Here is a 16,127-nt window from a genome sequence, read left to right as displayed (position 1 = left end):
AGCTTCTCGATATTCTCTGGAGCGACCCGCACCCTCAAAATGGCTGCCGATTGAATGAAGAGAGGGGAGGGGGCTGTTACTTCGGCCCCGATGTGACAGAGAGGATCCTACAGAAGCATGGCCTCCAACTCCTCATCCGCTCCCACGAGTGTAAACCGGAGGGCTACGAGTTCTGCCACAACCGAAAGGTAGCTCAGTCAGTCCCTGGGGAACTGTGGGGCTGGGGAGAGGGTGTGTGGTAAACACGTACGGATTATGATAGGCCAGTGGTGGCGAACCTTTGGCACTCCAGATGTTATGGACTACAATTCCCATCAGCCCCTGTCAGCATGGCCAATTGAGAGAGTTCTGAGAGAATTGTGATTAGCCCAAGGTCACCCAGCAGGAATGTAGGAGTTGGGAAATAAATCTGGTTCACCAGGTTAAAATCTGCCGCTCATGTGGGGGAGCAGGGAATCAAACTCAGTTCTCCAGAGTCCACCTGCTCCTAACCACTACACTACGCTGGCTTTCTAGGAGCCAGGCAAATGCAGCAGTGGCAAGGGATCCATGAAGCTGTCTTATACCAGATCAGTCCCTTGCTCCATCGAGATAGCATTGTCTACTCCAGGGGTCTGCAACCTGCAGATCTCCAGATGTTCATGGACTATAACTCATGCTGGCAGAGGCTGATGGGAATTGTAGTCCATGAACATCTGGAGAGCCACAGGTTGCAGACCCCTGGTCTACTTAGACTGGCAGCAGCTGATGGGAATTGTAGACCATAACATCTGGAGTGCCAAAGGTTCGCCACCACGGTGATAGGCTGTCTGGGGGAAAGTATTGTTAATTGGAAGCTGGGCCAGTTCCAGGTTTTTGGAGACATCAGGCAGAGTTCCCACAGCCCTCCTAACCTCCTCTACCCCCCACCACCTCCCACTCACCCGCATTCCCTCCCACCTGTCCTCTTGTCTTCCACTTGTCCTTCCCCTGCTGGTCTGCAAGGCGAAATATTCCATCCTCCGGAATCACTGCTCATTCCTAGACAACAGGGATCAATTCCCCTGGAGAAAACGGAGCTTGTTTGATATATCAACTGTTCCCAAACTTTGGGGGGTTGCCGCCCACCCCCCACCTCCCAGGCCACGTTCCTAGTACCACACACACACACATATGAACACAAATATCTTCTGTAGTGTTCAGTCCGCTGCAAATTCAAAACAACCCCTCATTATGTAAACTCACATACGTATTTCACAAATAAACCAATTTATTGAGCTGCTTCAGCAATATGAAAGGGCATATTTGTTTGGCTGTTCGGTATATTGCTTTCAAACACTTTATTAAAATTTGGCACTTTGTTCTTTGATGCCAGTAGCTGTGGCGTGGTAGGTTTCTTTCTAGTTTATGCTTGGTTCTGCTACACCTTTGCATTTATTGTATTTTGGTTTTGCCGCTGTTTAAACATGATGTGCTTGGGTGTTAGGAAGCTCCGTCAAGTTGCAGCTGGCTTACAAAGACCCCTATAGGTTTTTCCAGTGGTGGGATCCAAACATTTTAGTAACAGGTTCCCACGGTGGTGGGATTCAAACTGTGGCGTAGCACCAATGGAGCTGGGCGGGGCACGACGGGGGCGTGGCCGGGCATTCCTGGGGCGGGGCATTCCTGGGCAGGGCTGTGGCAAGGATGCAGCCGCTGCACCGGTCCTTGGGCAGGAAACAAATGCACGCAGGCGCAGGCTGCCACGCACGCCGGTGCACCTCCTGCTAGACTGCTTCCAGTTCTGCGCGCTACTGCTGAGAGGAGGGGCGTCACTAAGGCAAAAATCACATGGCAAAATCACCAATTAGTAACCCCCTCTCGGCACACACGAATAATTAGTAACCTACTCTCAGGAACCTGTGAGAACCTGCTGGATCCCACCACTGGTTTTTTCAGAGGTGGTTACCTCCCTCTGCATTGTGACCCTGGACTTCCTTGGAGGTTTCCCATCCAAATACTAACCGGGGATCAGGCCCGCCTGAGCTATCAATGTCAAGGCATGAGCAGAGGCGGGGCTTCCACAGGGACATATGGGGACATATGCCCTGGGCAGGTCACCGTTCAGTCTCGTGGGGGGGTGTGTGTGGAAAATCTCCCTCACACCCCTCCTCCTCCCCCCCTCAGCCTGGTCCCACCAGGCTGCTCCTTCACAGGGTGGAGCCTCTGCCAGCTGAAGGAGCGGCCCGGCGGGACCACAGCCGGGCACTCCTCAGCCCCGCCCCGCCAGGCCTGGCTCGCCAGGCTGCCTGGAACCACCACCTAAGGCAGTGTTTCCCAACCTTTTCAAGGTCAGGGTACCCTTGACCTCACTCTTCATATCTCACGGTACCCCTGCCGCCACCCTCCACCTTCCCCTCCCGTTGCCCCTGCTTGCCACACCCCCCACCTTCCCCTCCCAGGGTGAAGGGAAGCACTGGGGGTGGTGGTGGCTGCTGACCTTGCGGCAGGCCCTGCCCCCATGGGCCAGCTCCATGTCCTTGCTGGTGCCGGTGGGAGACACCACAAAATGAGGGGGGGGCGGTAGTGTTGCCGCGGTACCCCTGGGACATGCTCACGGCACCCCAGGGTACCAGGGAACCCTGGTTGAGAATGGCTGACCTAAGGTAAGTGGGGGGGGGTGTGTGCAGGGAGGGCCTGGAGCAGATGTGCCTCTGGCGCCATTTTCCCTCGCTACTCCTCTGGGCATGATGCACTTAGTACGGGAAAAGGCCACTGGAAAAAGGCCCCTGAGAAAAGTAAAGGTCATTAAAGATAACCACGAGCATGCCTCGGTTCCTTGCGGATGATCTCCAGAGTTGCTTTTTATTGATTATCAATCCATCTTACCGTTTCCTTTAGGTCATCACCATATTTTCGGCCTCCAACTACTACGCCGTGGGCAGCAACAGAGGTGCCTACATGAAACTGGGACCAGACCTGATCCCTCACTTTGTGCAGTACCAAGGCAGCAAGACGGCGTCTCAGCTGACCATTACACAAAGGCATGGTTTCCTTCCTCACCGTAGATCCCTGCCCGCCCCCTCGGGATTTTAGCAACAGTTCTTAGATGAGGCAACCCCTTGTTGTGGTGGGGGGCTGGGCCTTGCGGGTGAGAGAGCTGGAGCAGCAGTGGCGTAGTGGCTAAGAGCAGTGGCAAAGAGCAGGTGCACTCTGATCTGGAGGAACCGGGTTTGATTCCCAGCTCTGCCGCCTGAGCTGTGGAGGCTTATCTGGGGAATTCAGATTAGCCTGTACACTCCCACACATGCCAGCTGGGTGACCTTGGGCTAGTCACAGCTTCTTGGAGCTCTCTCAGCCCCCACCTACCTCACAGGGTGTTTGTTGTGAGGGGGGAGGGGCAAGGAGATTGTAAGCCCCTTTGAGTCTCCTACAGGAGAGAAAGGGGGGATATAAATCCAAACTCCTCCTCCAAACTCCTCCTCCTTTAAACTCTTGGCATTACAATTCTCACTTGTACAATCTTACCCGCAGCTTCGCAGCAGAAGCCAGACAGGAAGAACAGCTACCTGCCCTCAATGAGATTGCAAAGGAAATTGGATGGGAGGGACGGGCAAGGAACAGGAGATAAATGTGAGCCGGTGCGTTTCCCTTGAATTTAGGGGCACACATAGATAGGAATGGTTACTGAAGCTATGCAGGAAACAGTACATTACGGGAGGGAATTTCAGGCAGCAAGATAGCCCAGCCCTACTCTTGATCCATAGCACTGGTTGCCAGGGGCATACTGCCCAGGAGAACATATGGGGTCAAAATGTCCCCAGGCTGTGGCCATGTAGTCACATGGGGGAGGCGGAAAATTGTCCCCACACCCCTCCTCCCTCCCTGATGACCTGGTGCAAAAAAATGGTTGTTTGGTCGTGGTGAGGGAAGGTGGCTGCCCATACGGGGAGGGCGGAAAACTCAGATTTTGTACCGGGCTACATTTTCCCTAGATCAGTGATGGCGAACCTTTGGCACTCCAGATGTTATGGACTACAATTCCCATCAGCCCCTTCCAGCATGGCCAATTGGCCATGTTGGAAGGGGCTGATGGGAATTGTAGTCCATAACATCTGGAGTGCCAAAGGTTCGCCACCACTGCCCTAGATACACCTCTGCTGGTTGCATTCATTTCCACCTTCCTGGATGTCTGCATTTTGCTTGAGTCGCGCAGACCTATTTGCCTGGTGGGCACCTTTCTGCTGGAGAGGAGGAGCTCCAAGCTCGTTCTTTTTGGTTCTTTGGTTAAAAGTTGGTGGAATAAAGGAAAGGCTGCTTGCAGCAGGCCTCGCTATATATATATCTCACGCTATTTGTGGTTTTTTCCTGGTCTGCATGCTGGGAGACTTGAGCTGAAACTTTGACAATAAAAGTGTGTGTCCAAGCAGAGGTAGGAGGAACATATTCTGAAAACCCGCGGGCATCTGCTACACGCCATTACTTTGCTCTGGGTATGACCCGGAAGTGACAAAGGGTAACTCTAGGAATTTCTGGAAACTCTGTGGTTTACCATACAGCTTGAGATGTTTTTTGGAGCTGCTCAGAACCAGGGGGCATCTATTGAAAATGCTGGGGGGAAGAATTAGGACTAATAAAAGGAAACACTTCTTCACGCAACGTGTGATTGGTGTTTGGAAGATGCTGCCACAGGAGGTGGTGATGGCCACTAACCTGGATAGCTTTAAAAGGGGCTTGGACAGATTTATGGAGGAGAAGTCGATTTATATGGCTACCAATCTTGATCCTCCTTGATCTGAGATTGCAAATGCCTTAACAGACCAGGTGATCGGGAGCAACAGCCGCAGAAGGCCATTGCTTTCACCTCCTGCATGTGAGCTCCCAAAGGCACCTGGTGGGCCACTGCGAGTAGCAGAGAGCTGGACTAGATGGACTCTGGTCTGATCCAGCTGGCTTGTTCTTATGTTCTTATGTTCTCATTGTCACGTAAGGTTTGTACCTGGTAGTGAAATGGTGACGGCAGCATTGCCAGTGTCTCATACTCCTGTGTCTCACCTGCCACCCCTTTCACTGGTCAACAGGCTTGGCTTGAACTCCTAGGTGTATGAGGGAGTCATTTGCATGAGGGGGCTGAAATCATCCTGACCCAAAACAGTTCCAGGGAGCTGCTATTTGTCCTGTTGGAGAAACGTATGATTCTTAAGTCACCCATTAGTATCCAGGAGTTTCCCCAGCGGGGAAGATAGTGGCTCCCTGGAACTGTTCCAGGTTGGGAAAATGGTGGGAGGGTGAGCCTTTGGTGCCCCGCTTCTCAGAACTTCTCTGCCTGAGAAGCTTCAGCCGAGAAATCCCAGATTGTGCTTTTGTTTGGCGGGACCTGGGGCAGATCTGCCAACGTTGTCGTATACACTTGGGCCTGATCTAGAAGTTTCCAGTAGGAACAGGCAGTTGGGGTCTAAATGGGACAGTGGTCTGATTTGGTATAAGAAGCAAGATGCATATACAAACACAAGTAAATGTAATTAAGAGCTATTTGTTTTAAAATGAAAAGCAACTTTAGAAGGCTGTGGTTGTCAGCTAAGGTGGCAAGGGAGCGATTCAGCCCTTCTTTGTCAATAATTTTTCCATTCAGATCAGACCTTATATAGATGCTATGGTTACCAGGTGAAGCCTGACTACTAGCAGGAGAGTTGGGAATGATAGAGGGCATTGCATGGGTGTGATGACATCACTTCCAGGAAAAAAAACAGGATTGATGGCAGGGAGTTCTAGGAACCACCAGTAACTCTATAGTAAAACCATAGAGATTCCTGTGATTCCTAGAGCTACCAGCTGTCACTTCTAGGTCTTCCCCAGAAGTAACAAAACTATGCAAGTAATGCTGACCTTTTTTTTTTCTTCTCTTTTTAAATAAAATTTTCCTGCAGCCACTAGGAACAGCAGTAGGTCATGGTTGGGGAATCCTATGGATCCTATGGAGAAAAAGTTGCAGTGACTAAATTGGAGGATTCTGCTCATTTGGAATCCAGCTTGTGGATTCATATAGCCAATGAAGTTTTTCTTTGTCCTTCCTGTGATGTGAGCTCCACAGGAAGCTGAGCCTCTCTTCAGAGGGACGGAGCCCCAATTATGCCCATGCATGGCTCTTGGCTGGGTTCCACGCAGTGAAATGCTTCCCTTCTTCCCCTAGGATCAGCAGAGTGGAGGAGACTGCCTACCAAGCTCTAAGGGAGAAAATGTTCGCTCACAAGTCAGACCTCCACAGTGCTTTCAACCAGTTGGATAAGACCAAATCAGGTGAGGCAAAGGCAGAAGATTACCTGTAGACACTACACCCCAGAAGTGTCTCAGAGGGCTGTTTTTGGGAAAGTACCTCAGGGGTTGGAGGCAGTGGTGGGATTCAAATAATTTTAACAACTGGTTGTTTACAAGCACCATTTTAACAACCGGTTCTTCTGCTGAAGTGGTGTGAACCTGCTGAATCCCACCACTGGTTGGAGGTCTGGAGCACGAGTCTCAAATGCAATGTCTTAAATTGTCCTAGGGCAGTGACGGCGAACCTTTTTGAGACCGAGTGCCCAAATGGCAACCCAAAACCCACTTCTTTATCGCAAAGTGCCAGCATGGCAATTTAACCCGAATACTGAGGTTTTAGTTTAGAAAAAACTGTTGGCTCCGAGGCGTGCGTTACTCGGGAGTAAGCTTGGTGGTAGTCGGTGGCTTTGCTTTGAAGCAACTGTGCAACTCTTCCAACGGGTGAATCACGACCCTAGGAGGGTTTACTCAGAAGCCAGCCCCATTGCCAGCAACCGAGCTTACTCCCAGGTAAAGGATCACGCTTTAGTTCTTCGCATGAAAACCAGTGAGTTTAATCAGTGGGTTTCACAGCGCTTAACAGGGTGACCTACACTGCTTCCCCAAAACTAGGTCTTAGGTTTAATGCTAATAATCAAGCCCAGTGGCCCAGGCCAGCCTAGATGTGGGCGGGGGGCAACTCTGTTTGTGTGTGCCCACAGAGAGGGCTCTGAGTGCCACCTCTGGCACCCATGCCATAGGTTCGCCACCACTGTCCTAGGGACTGTTTGTCCGGTCCGATGACAAAAACTGTAGTTTTTAACCTACTCCTACAGGTGGCAGCAGACAGGTTTCCCATTGTTTTGGCAGAGAGGGGGAGGGAGGGGCTGGAAAAAGAAGCCCCCTTCATGGTGGTCTGTGAGCTTGGTGTTCCTCACTTGAGGAATCTGGGAACACGTCAGTTCCTTTCCACCTCACACTGAGATCGCAGAGGCTTTTCCTTTCCATTGCTGCCCCTTCTGCAAGCTCCCCTGGCAATACAGCGGAACCTCGGTTTTCGCCGGTAATCCATTCGGCAACACTCAGCGAAAACTGAAACCAGCGAAAACTGAAGCTACGCCGTTTGCACATGCGCTCTGCAAACGGAGTAGCAATTTTACACAAAAAGCGTAAATTTACGCAAACGGCGTAGCCGAAAACCGAGGCGCCCGGTGAAAACCGAGGCAAAAAAAAAAAGGCTGGGGGCGACCGGCGAAAACTGAAACGGACGAAAACTGAAGGCTACGTGTGGCGTTTCCCCTAGTTGCCCCGGCCCCGCAGGTGGCTGTACCGACCCACCTTCCCTGACCTGGGGGTTTATCTTAGCCTGGCCCTGAGGGCCAAGGAACAGTCTTGCCCACAGGGCGCCTTGCGTTAGGCCACGCCTTGTACCCTCCTCCCGTACCCTGGCCTGGGGTCCCGGCGCTGTTTGCCAGAGCCACCGGCTTGCCTGACCCCTCTTCCTCTCGCTCTCTCTGTTGCCTCACAGAAGAGAGCCCTCTGATTGCTTCTTCCCTTCTCTGGCTTCCTTGCCCCACCCTGTTATGCTTCACAGGGGTGGGGTGGGTGTGCAGCCGGTGTGAAGCCCGGGGTTCACCAGCCTGTTTCCCCACAGCGCTGGGCAGCAACCCCTTCTAAGCTCCTTGCCTCTCTACCACTCCCTTCCTCTGCCAATGCCCTCCCCAGTCCCTGCTGCAGTGGCATCTCCAGAGGCCCATTTCCCTTCTCCTTTTATCTACTCCTCCTCTTGGCCCAGCTGCAGCTCATCACTCTCAGGGAGGCCCCTACCTGCCAACACTCACTCTGCTGGTTTTTACTCTGTCTGCTGTTATCCTGCTGTCTCTCCTTTTGCCAGCCCTTGCCCTGCCTGCTGTGCTGAGTCCGGGCGCTGGGGACAGGGCCGCGCCCGGACACTACGATTACCGAGGTTCCACTGTGTTGTGTTGGCTGTCCTGTCCTCACAGGTGTGATCACGTTGAGCGACTGGGCCATGGCCATCGAGTCGGTCCTCCATTTAGGGCTGCCGTGGCGGATGCTGCGGCAGCAACTGGTGCCCAGCCTTGTCGGTGGGAAGCTGGACTACGACCAGTGGCTGAAAGACATCGAGATGGAGCAGAAGTCAACGAGCCAGGAGGTAACAAAACTGGGCTGGGCTGGGGATCTCCTGGGATGGCTGCTGATCTCTAGGGGAGAGAGATCAGTCCATCTGGAGAAAACAGCTGTTTTGGAAGGTGGACTGCATGGCGTTATACCTCACAAAAGCCCCTCCCCACCCTAAGCCCCACCCTCCTCAGACTCCACCCCCAGAATTTCCAGGTATGTCCCAACCTGAACCTGGCAATCCTAAACAAAACCCATTGTCAGAGATCCAAATAAACTTGGTAGAAATGCCTGGGACTGTTAGGGGGCATGTTCTGGACAGAGATGAAGCAGGAGGATGCTCTGATGTGGTGGATCAGATAATCTTGGCTTGGACAGATTTATGGAGCTTAAAGGGGCTTGGACAGATTTATGGAGGAGAAGTTGATCTATGGCTACCAATCTTGATCCTCTTTGATCTGAAGTTGCAAATGCCTTAGCAGACCAGGTGCTCGGGAGCAACAGCCGCAGAAGGCTACTGCTTTCACATCCTGCATGTGAGCTCTCAAGGGCACCTGGTGGGCCACTGCGAGTAGCAGAGAGCTGGACTAGATGGACTCTGGTCTGATCCAGCTGGCTTGTTCTTATGTTCTTAACCTCACAGAAGGAACTCCTTGAGAACTCTGAGGAAGCGACAGGGTAGCTACTACAGCGTGAGAGTGGCAGAGTACAGAGGCAGCACGTGTCCTTCCTCACATGCTCTTCCTCAGAGATATATTTGGGGATCTGCTACTGCAATCCAGAGCCAACGAGGGTTGCATTTCTGGGTATTACTTTGAAAGAGTTAAATCCAGCATGGAAGATACGCATCCTTCCAAGGAGGGAGGGACTATAGCTCAGTAGCAGAGCATGCAGGTGGTCCCAGTTTCAGGCCCCGGCATCTCCAATGAGAAGGATCAGGTAGTAGGTGAGGCGAAGGACCTCCACTTGGGAGTCCCTTCCAGTCAAAGGAGACAATGCTGACCTTGAGACCATTAGTCTGGCTCAGCAGAAAGCTTTGTGTGAGTATTGTCCCAAGTTAGCCTTCCTTCCTTCCTTCCTTCCTTCCTTCCTTCCTTCCTTCCTTCCTTCCTTCCTTCCTTCCTTCCTTCCTTCCTTCCTTCCTTCCTTCCTTCCTTCCTTCCTTCCTTCCTTCCTTCCTTCCTTCCTTCCTTCCAGCAGAGAACTGAAGGAATTCTAAACTCCTCCTTTACCTGCTGATCCTACCTGGATAATGCCCAGTCCTCCAACCCAAAACCAATTTCTCCTTCTGCCACCAACTGAGCCCAGTTTCCAATTCCAGATCTTGGCTGGAAGAAAATGATTTAAGATTCCTTTTCTTCATTTCTCCTGATGGCCAGACTCTGAACTAGTCTGAATTATTTTTTTAAAAAAATCACAGTGCCTGACATAATTTTAACATGGCAGAGGGGGCTAATAAACCGTTTTGCAGGCCAGTGACTTGGGTAGATGCGCAAGGCTGATAAACAGCCGTCCCGTTTCTTGCAGCGCATCCAGTCGAGTTTGCTGGAAACTATTTACCGGAACCTCCCTAGCCTGGAGACCATCTTCAACATCATAGACACTGACCACTCAGGTAAACGCATCCATTTTTCTATGGCGGGGGCTGTCAGTTTTTAGCGTGTGACCCGGTTCTAAGTTGATGGTACTTTTAAGTGCCCACTCACAAAGTGTGCTGCTTCCGCTGTCTTACATGAACTGTAAGAATCAGTTCACCCTGCAAGGGGACATGCCAGGGATCTTGTTGGCTCTCTGTGGTGTTACTGTGCTGAAACCTCTACTCTGTTTCAGAAAAAAAAAATATGTTAGTGGAGTTGTAGATTCCTCCACTACAGAACTCAACATGCTGGACCTTTTGTTATAGAAGGCTTTGCATGGATCCCAGTCCCTACCTCGCCCAGCGTGGTGTAGTGGTTAAAAGCAGGTAGATTCGAATCTGGAGAACCGGGTTTGATTCTCCACTCCTCCACTTGAGTGGCTGAGGCTTATCTGGTGAACCAGATGTGTTTCTGCACTCCTGCATTCCTGCTGGGTGACCTTGGGCCGGTCACAGTTCTCTCAGAACTCTCTCCGCCCCACCTACCTCACAAGGTGACATTTGTGGGGAGAGGAATGGAAAGGAGCTTGTAAGCCACCTTGAGTCTCCTCACAGGAAAGAAAGGTAGGGTATAAACCCAAACTCTTTTTCTTCTTCTCCCCCCCCCCCACACCCTATCTGAAAGTAAAAATATATGATGCAGTTTGCAAAAGGCAAGTATTGGTGATAGTTGTTCAATGAACAATCAATGCTCTTGTATCAAAGTACCTCATTCAGTAATGCCCAAAATAATGGTTTTGACAAAGGCAGCATGTGAAAATGAATGAGAATTTCCATATTTGTTTGGGACTATATTATAATGCGGAAGCATACAGTTTTCTCAACCTCTGTACTTCAACTGACCATACTAACATCTTTTTCTGAGACATATAGCTGTTCCTGACATCACATGTACTCTAAAGTCACTTTTCTCTTGGACTGCACTGTCTGCAACCCCACCACCCAATCAACTGTTGGAAGCTAGACCTATTGATTGCAATGCGCTGAAGAGCCAGAATGGGATGGGGGTGGGGGGGAAATGGTTAGGATCTGGATGGAAGATGGGACTACCCAGGTTCAAATTCCCATTCTGCCATGGACCTTGTAGCCAGGTGACCTTGGGGGAGGGGAGGAGGAAGATGGCATCAACTGCTTCAGGTCACATGTGGAAAAAAGTGTTTGTTTTATGAGCTTCCCAGTTGCAGGTGGAAGCAGAATGCTGGACCAGGTGGGGCTTTGGTTTCATCCAACTGGATTATACTGCGGGAAACCAGGGACCCCCACTGGGGATAGTATAGTGGTTAACTTAACAGCTAGGAGACTGAGGCCAAATCCCCACTCTGCTGTGGAAACCCACTGCGTGGCTTGGACCGGTCACACGCCCTCAGCAGCCTGAGCTATTTTCACAAGGTTTTCATAAGCATAAAATGAAGCACGATGTAAACTGCCTTGTGATCCATGCAGTGATGGCGAACCTATGGCACTCCAGATGCTCATGGATTACAATTCCCATCAGCCCCTGCCAGCATGGCCAATTGGCCATGCTGGCAGGGGCTGATGGGAATTGTAGTCCATGAACATCTGGAGATACCACAAATTACCAATTAATATAATACATCTGGAGTGCCATAGGTTCACCAAGTGGCCATGCTGGCAGGGGCTGATGGGAATTGTAGTCCATGAACATCTGGAGTGCCACAGGTTCGCCAATTGGCCATGGCCATCTGGAGTGCCATAGGTTCGCCAATTGGCCATGCTGGCAGGGGCTGATGGGAATTGTAGTCCATGAACATCTGGAGTGCCACAGGTTCGCCAATTGGCCATGGCCATCTGGAGTGCCATAGGTTCACCAATTGGCCATGCTGGCAGGGGCTGATGGGAATTGTAGTCCATGAACATCTGGAGTGCCATAGGTTTGCCAATTGGCTGATAGGAATTGTAGTCCATGAACATCTAGAGTGCCATAGGTTTGCCAATTGGCCATGCTGGCAGGAGCTGATGGGAATTGTAGTCCATGAACACCTGGAGTGCCATAAGTTCGCCACCATGGCACAAGGGCATAAATGCTGGGCATAATTGAAATAAAATGGATTCAGATTGTTAGCTGATGATGATTGGGGATACAGTAGGCCACAGTTCGCCAATGTGGCGCCCGCCATTTCATTTTGGAAAATGGGGCTTTTGCTAAGCAGTGTCAGAATTTCAAAGGTGCTCGCAGGCTCAGAGCCTGAAATAAGCTTTCACTTTATTTCTTGCCCTGCAGGATTCCTTTCTTTTGACGAGTTCCACCAGGTCTGGAAGCTGTTCAATTCCCACATGAACCTCAACGTCTCCGAGAAAAGCATCTGCGACTTGGCCCGCAGCATCGATTTCAACAAAGACGGGAACATCGATTTCAACGAGTTCCTCGAAGCCTTCCGCATCGTCACACACACGCATCCTGCTGACTAAGACCGCAGCTACACAGCCTACCCACTCGAAGACGACATTTTCAGGACAACTTTTAAACTTTTTTTCACCTAAGAACGTGCCTATGACTTGGATGAAATGACTCCGGCACCTGTTTTTGCAGCGTCGGCTTTCGATGTGAGAAAGTTAGCATAGCTTTTTTCTAACTTTGATGCAAGAGCTTTGGTGTTGGGCTGCGGTCCCTTTTTGACATCTCCAGTTTTCAAGCAAGTTGAAGAATAAATATAGATTTATGAAATGTTTTTGTCGTTGTGGGAGGTCTTCCGTTGTAAGTGCAAGGTTACACTTTCACAGGAATTGCCAGAAAATCCAGCCACAAATATTCCAGAGTGTTTTGATTTATACACCACCTTTCTCCCCTGTAAGGAGACTCAAGGCAGCTTACAAACTCCTTTCCCTTCTTCTCCCCACAACAGACACCTCATGAGGTAGGTGGGGCTGAGAGAGTTCTGAGAGAATTGTGATTAGCCCAAGGTCACCCAGCAGGAATGTAGGAGTTGGGAAATAAATCTGGTTCACTAGGTTAAAATCTGCCGCTCATGTGGGGGAGCAGGGAATCAAACTCAGTTCTCTAGAGTCCACCTGCTCCTAACCACTACACTACGCTGGCTTTCTAGGAGCCAGGCAAATGCAGCAGTGGCAAGGGATCCATGAAGCTGTCTTATACCAGATCAGTCCCTTGGTCCATCGAGATAGCATTGTCTACTCCAGGGGTCTGCAACCTGCAGATCTCTAGATGTTCATGGACTATAAATCCCATCAGCCCCTGCCAGCATGGGGCTGATGGGAATTGTAGTCCATGAACATCTGGAGAGCCGCAGGTTGCAGACCCCTGGTCTAAGACTGGCAGCAGCTGAGCAAGGTCTCAGACAAGAGACATGACTTACCATGTGGTACTCTTAATTGGGGACCCTGGGGATTGAACCTGGGGCCTTCCGCATGCCAAGCAGATTCTCTACCATTTCAGCCAAAGCCTCCTACCTACCACAGATGCTGACATGGTTCATACATTGTGATTGCACGCTCATGACTGTGAGGGCGGGAAGAAACATCTCAGTTCCAACACTGTATAAACCCATGTTTTGGATCAATGTTTTGGGAGATTTCAATGCAAGATTGCTGACCTTGAGCTCATTAGCAAGTTCAGGACCATGGACACCTCCCCCCAAGCTGAATAGGGACATAGGAGTCTTATCTCACTTTTTTCTTCTTATCCTAAAGTCACAGTTGGTTTATGGTAGTGGTGGCGAACCTATGGCACGGGTGCCAGAGGTGGCACTCAGAGCCCTCTCTGTGGGCATGCGCAAACAGAGACACCCCCCCCACACACACACACATCTAGGCTGGCCTGTGCCACTGGGTTCGATTATTAGCATTAAACCTAAGACCTAGTTTTGGGGAAGCAGTGTAACCCTGTTAAGCACTGTTAAACCGCACTGATTTTCATGCGAAGAACTAAAGCGCAATCCTTTACCTGGGAATAAGCTTGGTTGCTGGCAATGGGGCTTGCTTTTGAGTAAACCTAGGGTCATGATTCACCCGTTTGAAGAGTTGCACAGTTGCTTCAAAGCAAAGCCACCAACTACCACCAATCTTACTCCTGAGTAACGCATGCCTCGGAGCCAACTGTTTTTTCTAAACTAAAACCTCAGTATTCAGGTTAAATTGCCGTGTTGGCACTTGGCGATGAATAGGTGGGTCTTGGGTTGCCTTTTGGGCACTCGGTCTCGAAAAGGTTCGCCCTCACTGGTTTATGGCAACTTGTAGGGTTCTCAAGGCAAGAGACATTCAGAGGTGGTTTGCCATTGCTTGCCTCCGTGTCATGACCCTGGCATTCCTTGGAGGTCTCCCATCCAAATATTAGCCAGGACTGACCCTACTTAGCTTCCGAGATCAGGCTAGCTTGAACCATCCAGGTCACAGATATCTCATTACAGATGTTAATTCTCTGCTCCCCCAACCATTTCCCCTCTGCTCTGCCCACTGTTTACAATGTGCATTGTATCTTTGCATCCTTTATATGCATTTTTTTACAAACACCCCTGCTACCTTCTGGCTAAGACTCAGACAGCCATTCCTACTCCTGTCCATTGAAGGGAGCGCTGATTCTCAAAAGCTTCTACCTTGAAACATGGGACTCTAACTCTTCTATTGCAGACTGACACAACTCCTCTCTGAAACTACTCTCTGTAACTGTCCCTGTGGTGATTCAGGATACACCAAACCACAATCAGAAGTTGGTTTATTAACTGATTAGCCTTCGCTACGGTTTTTCAATGAAATGCACACACAGACATTGTGGTTAGAGGCAACAAAAACAGCATTAACCGAGGCTAACCAGACTCTGAGATTAATGTTGGTCTCACAAAGTCACCTTAGAGCCTTTCCCCACTTACCTTAAGCCCTTCAGCCATTTGAGGAGAGTATAATGGGGTCCCCCTGCACTTTGACGCAGAGGGGCGGCGGCAGCAAGAAGTCGCCTCGACGCTGCTCGGGGCTGTCGCCTTCTGCTCAGCTAGTTGGCATCCCTGGGCGCCCTTTGCAAAGGGCGCCTTTTGATGACCCCTGCAGCAACAGCCGCAGGGGGGTTGTGTGGGGATGTTTCAGGAGCAGTGCTTGTGGGATGCTGTGCGCTGGGAATTGCGCACAGCAACCCTCGGACAAAGGTAAGTGTGGAAAGGGCCTCTGTTTAAACAGACGGGGGTTCAACCTAATGGATGAATTGTCAAATTGAGGCTGGTTTTTCTCCACCGCACAAATCCAAACAGAACCATTGTACTTACGCATGCAGCTGTCTTATACTGAACTGGACTATCTGTACTGTCTACTTATGACTGACGGTAGCTCTCCAGAGTAATGTGCGTTATCTACTTCCTGATCCTTAACTTTCAGGGATTGACCCTTCTGCATGCCAAGTAGATGCTCCAGCACAGAGCCACGGCCCCTCCCCAACTTGTGATCAGGTTTTTCTCCAGGTCCACGAAGCTCTCGCATCAGTAGAAGGCTCCTTCCCTCCTGGGCAAGGGGACTGTTACGATCCACACGGATCACACAGATCCAATCCTTTTCACTTAGCAACCATTATTAGTTGGGCTGCCTTGTCTGGATGCTCCTACACTTTTGATTCAAGACCTGGCACTTCCCTCAGTCTAAAAATACTTGGGCACCAGGAAAGGTGTTGACAGACACCACGGGGCCCCTGGGCACCACATTGAGGATCTCTGGCCTAGCAATACATAAGAGTTCCTGCTCTGTGCCCTCCACAGCACTCATGTGAGACCAACAGATGCTGCTACTGGCATCAAGAAGAAGAAGAGTTTGGATTTATATCCCCCCTTTCCTGTAAGGAGACTCAAAAGGGGCTTCCAATTTACTTTCCCTTTCTCCATTTACTTTCCCTTCGTCCTCTCACAACAAACACCTTGTGAGGTCTTCGAAGGACTGTGACTAGCCCAAGGTCACCCAGCTGGCATGTGTTGGAGTGCACAAGCTAATCTGGTCCACCAGATAAGCCTCCACAGCTCAAGTGGCAGAGCAGGGAATCAACCCTGGTTCTCCAGATTAGAGTACGCCTGATCTTAACCACTATACCACGCTGGCTCTCTCCCAAGAGTTTGCAAGTCTTCAAACTCCCCACTAGCCTGGCTACTGC

General features: G+C 50.6%; 1 protein-coding gene across 3 annotated transcripts in view; it reads left to right on the top strand.

The window, feature by feature from the left end:
* PPEF2 (protein phosphatase with EF-hand domain 2) overlaps nt 1-12,717 on the top strand; it is a 39,329-nt gene extending 26,612 nt beyond the window's left edge. For all 3 annotated transcript variants that reach the window (XM_048482745.1, XM_048482746.1, XM_048482744.1), the window contains 6 exons: nt 3-188; nt 2,860-3,002; nt 6,149-6,255; nt 8,256-8,425; nt 9,919-10,006; nt 12,270-12,717. In XM_048482745.1, the coding sequence (XP_048338702.1) occupies nt 3-188; nt 2,860-3,002; nt 6,149-6,255; nt 8,256-8,425; nt 9,919-10,006; nt 12,270-12,457 (882 nt within the window). In that variant the 3' untranslated portion in view covers nt 12,458-12,717. The remainder of the gene's footprint in view (nt 1-2; nt 189-2,859; nt 3,003-6,148; nt 6,256-8,255; nt 8,426-9,918; nt 10,007-12,269) is intronic.
* The last annotated feature ends 3,410 nt before the right edge of the window (nt 12,718-16,127 follow it).

Source organism: Sphaerodactylus townsendi, unplaced genomic scaffold (genome assembly GCF_021028975.2).
Source record: "Sphaerodactylus townsendi isolate TG3544 unplaced genomic scaffold, MPM_Stown_v2.3 scaffold_20, whole genome shotgun sequence".
Taxonomy (NCBI): domain Eukaryota; kingdom Metazoa; phylum Chordata; class Lepidosauria; order Squamata; family Sphaerodactylidae; genus Sphaerodactylus; species Sphaerodactylus townsendi.
This window is presented reverse-complemented; position numbering and strand designations above follow the sequence as displayed.